The 8,975-nt window shown below is 28.6% G+C and overlaps 3 protein-coding genes across 4 annotated transcripts in view; 2 read left to right on the forward strand and 1 right to left on the reverse strand.

Moving 5' to 3' along the window:
* The window catches only part of LOC107629136 (aquaporin TIP1-1), a gene marked incomplete in the record, with an annotated part of 28,688 nt that overhangs the window by 16,560 nt on the left and 3,153 nt on the right, over positions 1-8,975 (forward strand). The window contains 1 exon segment of the mRNA XM_016331841.2: positions 8,807-8,853. Coding sequence (XP_016187327.1) covers positions 8,807-8,853 — 47 coding nt within the window.
* The window catches only part of LOC107629135 (very-long-chain (3R)-3-hydroxyacyl-CoA dehydratase 2), a 30,748-nt gene that overhangs the window by 15,354 nt on the left and 6,419 nt on the right, over positions 1-8,975 (reverse strand). The gene's annotated exons all lie outside the window — the stretch shown is intronic.
* LOC107629137 lies at positions 120-2,215 on the forward strand. 2 transcript variants are annotated; one of them, XM_021117824.1, is made up of 4 exons: positions 120-283; positions 376-543; positions 648-885; positions 1,865-2,215. In XM_021117824.1, the coding sequence occupies exons 1-3, from the start codon at positions 206-208 to the stop codon at positions 882-884; spliced, it is 483 nt and encodes a 160-aa protein (XP_020973483.1). In that variant the 5' UTR covers positions 120-205; the 3' UTR covers position 885; positions 1,865-2,215. The 2 variants fall into 2 exon arrangements, with proteins under 2 accessions (XP_020973483.1, XP_016187328.1); XM_016331842.2 differs by lacking the exon at positions 1,865-2,215 and having other exon boundaries at positions 648-1,015.

Below are 8,975 nucleotides of genomic sequence, written 5' to 3' on the forward strand. Positions count from 1 at the left end.
AAAACAATAAAACAATAAATTAATTTATTTATTTTAGCCAAATTAAATAATTATTGTAATTAATTTGTTATAGTTAAAGGAGTGAGTATAAGAGAGAAATTGAGTAGAAACTAGAAAGACATGCGCTAAGATAAGAGCCCAAAACCCCAAAATTGCGTTGTTTATATAGAATTGGCGGTGTCATTTGTTAACCTGACTTATCAAAATGGCTTGTGAGAATGAGAATGGTAGGAAGGAGGAAGAGAAGTCACTGCCTCTCGTGAATACTGACGACGACAATAAGGTAAGCTTATACGATGAATAATTTTTTTCAATTTGATTACGGTGCTGCTAATTGAATAGCCCTAACATATAACCTAATCTTCCCTGACGAAGATGGCATCGGTGGAGTCTGAGATTTCTGAGAAAGAGAAAGATGAGCTGCGGCAACTTTATGAGGAAGTCCTAAGAAGAAGGGGTGGGCCTTTCCGTCGTCGAAGACCAGAACGTGCGCACGAAAAACGAGGAGTCTTTGAAGGCCATTCCAACAACACTCCAAATAAGGTAAGCTTATACGATGAATAATTTTTCTTTCAATTTGATTACGGTGCTGTTAATTGAATAGCCCTAACATATAACCTAATCTTACTTTACTTACTGTGACGAAGATGGCATCGGTGGAGTCTGAGATTTCTGGGAAAGGGAAAGATGAGGTGCGGGGGCCCGAAATTCTCTACCCTCCTCGTCGAGAAATAGAGCTTGCAGTAAATGTGACGAAACTACGATCAGAACTGATTGTCCTCGGGCTATTTGACGAGGAATCCCGAAGAAGAACTACGAGGGACCAGTTTACCGCCCCGTCGTCAAGGCCATTCCAACAAGACTCCAAAGGAGAAGCCTCCTAAAGTGTGTTATTATGTTAAATGTCTGCACTTTTTGTTACTCATGCTTAGTTGCTTACTCTACTTTTGAATCCTATTGTTAATATATCCATCTATCTATGCTATCTAATAAAATTTACAACTCATTCACCTCACATGCTCTCATGTATTCTGGTATAACTTTGATGTACATTTCTTCCCTTTATAGTTTTTTATTTTTCTCTTTATGTACATTTCTTCCCTTTATTGATTTCTGTATCGATTTAGCATCAGATGTGGCTTTTGATATATATATATTTAATGGTTCTGTTATTCTATATGCTAAATTTTCTGCTGCTTTTAGGGGATGTTAATATAGTACATTGGAGTGAGGAGTTGTATTGAGACAATTTTTCTCTTTCGAGTTATTTTTTTTTAAAGATCTAAGTAAAAGTAATTTTATGTTTGGAAATCTCATGTAAAAAAGTCTTTTTATCTATCAATTATGTTTGGGTATAACAATATAAAAGTACTTTTTTGTTTATTTATTATATGAAAAACATTTTTTTAAGAAAAAAAAGATCTTTTAAAAAATAGATGTAAATCACAGTTTCTCGAAAAAGATCTTTTTTTTTATTTTACTAGTGCTTTTACTTTTACTACTAGAAATTTGCCAAACACGTTAAAAAAAAAAAAATCATTTTTCATTGAAAAAAATCTTTTTTTAACAAAATAATGGCGCCCAAACATGTATGTAAATTTTAACAAACGTACAAATTTGTATTATTTCTATTAACTTTATTGGTGAGCTCTGAGATATCTCCAATTTAATTTTTCTAGACAGCCAATAATACTTACCATTTTGGTTGTAATTTCTATTAATCCCTTATGAAATTTGCAATCCTATTATAGCCTCAGCTTGATTGGAATTAATTTTGGATTATCCTGATTTTGATTTGTGGAAGAGCCTGATTATCTTTGAGTTAAACTGAAATGGAGTTTTTCTCCTATTATGGCAATGCCAGATGGGTACAAAATTCAAGAAGTCATTGGGAAAGGAAGCTATGGTGTTGTATGTTCAAGCCACCAAAGATTATGATATATTTGAGCACATATCTGATGTTGCACACATTCTATGGGAGATAAAGCTGCTTAGACTTCTTCGACATCCTGATATTGTTGAAATCAAACATGTCATGATGCCTCCTTCTAGGAGGGAGTTCAAGGACATTTATGTTGTTTTCGAGCTCATGTAGTCGGATCTGCATCAAGTCATTAAAGCCAATGATGATTTGAAAAGGAGCACCGTCAATTTTTCCTTTACCAGTTACTCCAAGCATTGAAGTATATTCACACCGGTATATTTCAATATCTAATAGTTACTTCTTCATGACTGATCTTATCTAAATGCACATTGTGTTTTGAAATAGATTGTTTTATTTTTTTTTACTGTGATACCAATTTTCTTTTTTAGTTAGTCATCATTACTGTTATGATGATAATCATAACAATTGCTTTTTAATGATTATTACAAACAGTCAATCAGTTGATTTTATTTCATGTGACTGACTGTTTTTGATTAGCCATATACATGGTTTTATGACTGGTTCTGGTTTCTGATGCTCAATTATTATGTTTTCTCTTGCTTAAGAAATGTGCATTTAAAATCCTTCCCAAAAGAAAAGGAATTTATGCTTTTTAAGAGAATTTGGTTTAGTTGTGAGCTGTGATTGTTGACCTTAGCAAATTCATTTTGTTGAAAGCACAATAGTAGCTAAAAGGCTACTAAGTGCTGAATAATTTACTGTTTAATATTTCTCCCTTTTTCAATGAAAGCATAGCTTATGACTATTCACAAATTTGCATTGAAGCTTTGAAATGGAGGAGATAATTTGGCAGTCATTGCACTAAAAAAAGGGGTAGGATCTTGCATTAACTTTGTATTCTTAGTTTCATTTTCAATATCATAATTTCTATTTCCTGGAAAAAGGATTTGAATGATTCAAAGATATCTTGAATATCAAATTTGTCCTTTCAATATATGTTTAACAATATTTTTGTTTCTTCTTTTTCACTGAGGGTCTGAGATTGTTGCTTAAAATTGTAGGGTAGCTGAAATAATTTGAGCAAATGATAATTGATAGTTGCCTGCACTTTGTGAAAGAAACAAATATTGATGGGACTTTGTGGGGCTTTTTAGCTCCATCTCTTTGAATATACAAGAAGAACTAACTTTGCTTTCTTACTATATGTACTAACTTAGAGGATTTTTCCATTGTTGTACCTTCTAATTGTAAAAAATAATTAAATAGTTAATATTTAATTTAGAATATAAAAATTATAAATTTTAAATATTTATAATTTGTTATTAAAAGTAAATTTAGCAAAAATTCGACATCAAGAGGAATATGGTGTTAAAAAAATTGTGTTGAGAATTCTGTAATAGTTGCTTTTTTTTATTCTGCCACTTATCAAATGCTAATCCAAATACACATAATCAAACTTTTTATATACAAGTTGATACAAATTTATTTATTATATATAAAATAAATTTGTGTCATATTAGTTCCTATAATCGTGCCACGCTAGCAATTTTTGTATAGATGATAATTTTACAATTTTGCAATATAAAAGATAATAAACTTTTACGATATAAAACTTTAATCCTCTTAATAATAAGTTAAATTTAATATGTATTATTATTCAATTGAATTAAAAAGTAGCGGTCGAATGTAATTAATATTTACATTAAAACTATAATACTGACAATTTTCAATTACAAGTATTTAAAGTGTATATTATTTGGTCTACAATAAACATTTTAATATCCTTCCGATCTCTTGCTACTATTACTCTATTTTTTAATCTCTCAAATAAATTGTCAAAAATATTTTTAAACACATTTAATTTTGACAAACAACATCTTCTTACTCGATATACATTTTAATATATCATGATTAATAAAGTTTATTTATAATTTTATACTATATTTATTGTAGTTTTATTTTCAATTAGTTTTCTAACCCTTTTTTTAATTTACAAATATTTTTTACAAACGAATTTATATTTAATATTGATTTATATATTATCTAATTAATTTTTAAATAATACAACACTTTTAAATTTATATTATATAAGTAATTTAGTTTTTCCCACCATGCGTGGGTCTTAATCTAATGATATTAATAATAGAAACCATACTAAATTCAACTTGCTTTGGTTCCAATGCTCAAGTTGCTTTGAGAAATTGGAATATAATATTTTGTTTAACTAGTGAATAAATCGTTAAGGTTATTTTCTAATCTGCTATGCTGAACTTGACTATTTGGCTGGACAAAAGTGATTTGAAGAACCAACAAGTTAGCAATAATTTTTTTTCTTCATTTTTATGCTGAAAAAAAAAATCATGACTATTGTATCATTTAATGCTGATCAGACCAACTTAAAGATAATGTTATATACTTATATTTATAGCTACCAAAATGTACAAGCTTGTGTCTTATAGTTTTCTCAATGTAGAAACTTTGAATTTGATTATATTATGCAAATGTATCTTCCTATAAAAAAACTTATTCTATATATAATATATTTGTATCAACTTTTATATAATAAAAATAAAAATAATTTGTTCCAAATTATAATCAAACTTACTCCAAATAATAATTTAAAATTCAACCATAATCAATAGCAAGACCTAAATCAAAGTTCAAATGTATGTTAATCAAACACATAGAAAATTGAAGATTATAACCATTAAAATAAACTAGTTTCAAATAAACTATAAGAAAATTCTAAACCAAATAAGTGATAATAAATGCAGATTTTCGACTTAATTTTAAGATTATTTACAATAAGTGATTAAATTTTTACGCTCCTCTACCATTATAGCCTTGAAACTTGAAGTAAGGTATATCTTAGTTCAAATAACTTTGATTTGGAAGTTTAAAAAGTTATATCACACTTATAATTCTGCTATTAAGCAATAATAAATCTCAGTAAAAAAAATTACCACAGTTAATTATTACTTCTAACCTTCTTGTGTGCTATATTGAGTTTAGTTTTAAAAGAAATTTCCTTGAGAACATAGTATTCGACTTCATAGTTTATCATTTGAATGTAATAGGAGAATATTAGAATAAAAAGATAATATTATATATGAAGTTATTATATTAAAATTGTTGTTACCATAATACAAGAGTCACTCTATTTATAGAGATATTATCAACTAATTTCATAAATATCTATCTACAAATTATTAGCTATTACTAACTTAACTCTCAACTACTAACAACAAATATTTTAATATATGTGCCGTAAGATGATAGATGGAAGATGTCAATAATCTCCAACTTCGACCAGTTTCGATGAGATGGTTGAGGAAGAGGCATGCAACGTGGTAACGCAGAGGAAGAGGCATGTGGTGCAAGACGCAGACAAAGATAAAGGAAGAGAGAGGTGCGGCGTGAGCTGCAATTCTGATCATGACAAAAAGAAGGAACACGACTTATGCTCTGGTTCTGTGAGAGTGAGACAAGAGTGAGATTACCATGAAAGAGTAGGAAGAAAAAAAGGGGAGAAGAAAGTGGATATCGGAGACGCTGCAACGGTGCATGGTGGCCGCTAGCAGAGTGAACAGATAGGTAAAGAGGGGGAGAAAAAGTGTGGACATGAGGTGGTTCTTGATAGAGGAAGAAGGAATAGAGGGAGAGAGTGAATGAAATAGCCAAGACTACAATGCTCCCATATTAAAAATAGAGGATCATCAGTTTAGAGGAGAAGGAATAGAACTAGTGAGAAAGCCATATTTGTTTTTGGAGATGATGGCCATAGAAAAGGATCGACACCATGAGTGATCATTACTGTCATTGAGGACAGGAGTGACAAGGATAGAGGTTGGATTTTTACTAGGATTAATATAGAAAGGGCTAATGGAATTTTCTGATACAAAGATAATTCTGCCATTAAAGAGAAAGAAGACACTAGATGTTGATTATTTGGGTTTGACGAAGAAGTACGGTGATTTTTTAGAAAGACAAATAGTTTATCCTCTTCAAAAAGGATACCATGGTTCCGGCTTCGATACTATGTTAATTTTTGGATAATATTATGTATGAAGTTGTTGTGTTGAAGTTGTTGTATTAAAATTGTTGTTACATGATACAAGAGTCACTCTAGGATATTACCAACTACAATCTTGCTACGTTACCAACAGTATTTTTGTCAACTTCTGCCAACTCTTATTTATGATTGTGTTTAACAGAAATGTCTTTGTGAATGTGTCTAACAAAAATGTCTTTTTTAAGGCTATGTCTAATGGAAGTGTCTTTATATATATATAATTTTCTGGATGTGTCTCCTTATACATATATTTAAAATATAGTAATTAATTAGGTGAATTCTACCCAACCCCCTCTAAAATAACATGTAAGTTACCCTTCATGATGTGTCACATTTTAATTGGTCATTACTTAACTATAGTTGGATTATTTTGTAATTTATTATTTGAGATGGGTAATTGTATAATTTCTTAAAATATTAAAATTCTACCCCATTAATTGAAGCACGTTCTCACGCAATCTCTTTTTACAGTGCATCATTCCTTAACGAGTCGTTGAATTTCCATGGCTTATAACTTCTTCGTTCTTCCCAGTATAGTCAGCACCATAGTCAGCACCGACTTCATTGCTATCTCATGTCCTCTCACTCAATCTCTTTTTTTTTTTTATTTTAAATAGATTTATTTTATTATATTATATTTTAAATATGAATATATATTCCATCTTGTAATTAAATAAATATATATTTTTTTAATGAAAAAATTTAATAACCGAACTAACAGAGTGATTCATGGGGATTGAGTGAGAGGACAAGAGATAGCAATGAAGTCCGCGTTGGCTATACTGGGAAGAACAAGGAAGTTACGAGCCATGGAAATTCAATGACCCATTAATAAATGATGCACTGTAGAAAGAGATTGTGTGAGAACGTGCTTCAATTAATGAGGTAGAATTTTAATATTTTAAAAAATTATACAATTACCCATCTCAAATAATAAATTACAAAATAACCCAACTACAGTTAAGTAATGACCAATTAAAATGTGACACATCATGAAGGGTAACTTACATGTTATTTTAGAGGGAGTTTGGTAGAATTCACCAATTAATTATTATTGGTAATAAGTTGGCAGATAATATATTGGTACCATATACTTTTCCTACCAACTAACATCATAAATATTCATCTACTAACTATTAGTCGATACTAACTTAACTCCCAACTACTAACTCTAATAATATTGACAAAATTCTGTTCAAACCTGTAGAGTTAAGTAGTAAAACAGTGGAACAAGCACTATATGAGAAGGAGACTATGAAAAGAGACAGTTGAACAATAAAAAAATTCGTTATCTTTATTATTATTATCATTCATATATACACAAGAGTATTATACACTCTTATCCTAATAAAGATACTTTAACAATCTATATACACAAAGTACTTAAGGAGTACTTAAAGAGTACCTAATTAACAAGGTATGGATACTCTTGTAATATTATTTAGTATATAACCTTAGTTACAAATAACTTTTTTTTTAATGATAAAGTTTGGGTTAAAATAATAAATACAGATACTCTTTTAGAATTAGAAAAAAATCATCTTTGACTGTAACTATTGAATTGAACATCCTTCATTAAAGGTAAAATTTAGAGGAATAAATAAGTATTTTAAATTCGCATGTCATTATAGAGTAGAGCTCTCTGACGGTTTTATCTTGGTATCACAACGTCATCCATCTTATTACATTAATATTAAGAATATTTTCATCGAAAATATTATACTAGATATGTCAAAGAGAAAAGAAGAGAGTAAACATAGGATGAAATTTACCTTAAAATTTGATTATGAATTATTGTGATATGTAAAGTTCAAAGATACAATAAAAAAAATTCCTACTGTAAAATTTCACTTTTCTCCAAATGTCACTATACATTTAGATTCGAATCAAGTTTTTCATATAGGAGAATTTGGATGTGTTTAACTTTCGTAAAGATAACTGAAAAAGATATTACCTCAATCTTTGGTAATTGTAATTAAAGTTATATATTAAATAGTATTACAAGAATTAGAATATATAATTATTTAAATTTAATATATATTTTACCTTATTAATTAGGTACTTTATAGGTACTCCTGAAGTATCAAAATTGTTCTCTTTAAGTACTCTTTAAGTACTCTAATATATATAGATTGTAGAATATATTTATATTTATTAGAATAAGAATATTTAATGCTCTTGTATAATTTAAAATAGAGTAATATTTTTCATTTTCTTTCTCATTCTCGTATGTCATTTTGATAAGTTAAGTTAATAAATGGCATAGGCAATTCTATATAAACCGTTAGAAAGGTAAGAAAAAAAAAGGTTTTTGATTAAGTTGTGTGGAATAATATAATATAAAAAGAGTATTTATAAGCTTATGAGAATAAAAAAAATAATAAAAACGTAATATTTTATAATAAATATACAAATATGCTAAATAATTATAATTAATATTAATTAATTTTAATTATACTCTCCTTTATTTTTTTTATTTTGTTTCTATTTATTTAAGTTTTTATAATTTTTTATTATAAATTTTATTATTTTTATTGCATACAAGTTAATTTATCATAACTCTTTATATGTTGAACCTTTTCAATATTTAAAAAGCAGAAAAAAATATTGTTTTTTGTAACCTATGAAATGCAAAAGAGGATGAAAGACTATTTTTCACAACCTGTAAAAAAAACTTAGACCTATATTTTTAAAATTAAGTCCATTTTAAAGAAATTTACATTTTTTGAAAATGATAAGCAAATTTTTCAGCCGTAATTCTAACAATTTTTTTTCCTTCTGACTAGTGATCATTAATGTTTCCCTTTTCGTGCTAAATTTAAGGAAACCTTTTATTCATGCTATTGCAGGAAACATCTGCATTTGCACTTTCATCTGGGGTTGGAGCAGCAAATGCCTTGGTCTTTGAGATAGTGATGACATTTGGGACCCAAAGAAGGGTAACATTGGAATAATTGCACCAATTGCAATTGGCTTCATTGTTGGTGCAAATATCTTGGCTGGTGGTGCCTTTTTTTT

This window comes from Arachis ipaensis, chromosome B03 (assembly GCF_000816755.2).
Source record: "Arachis ipaensis cultivar K30076 chromosome B03, Araip1.1, whole genome shotgun sequence".
Lineage (NCBI taxonomy): Eukaryota > Viridiplantae > Streptophyta > Magnoliopsida > Fabales > Fabaceae > Arachis > Arachis ipaensis.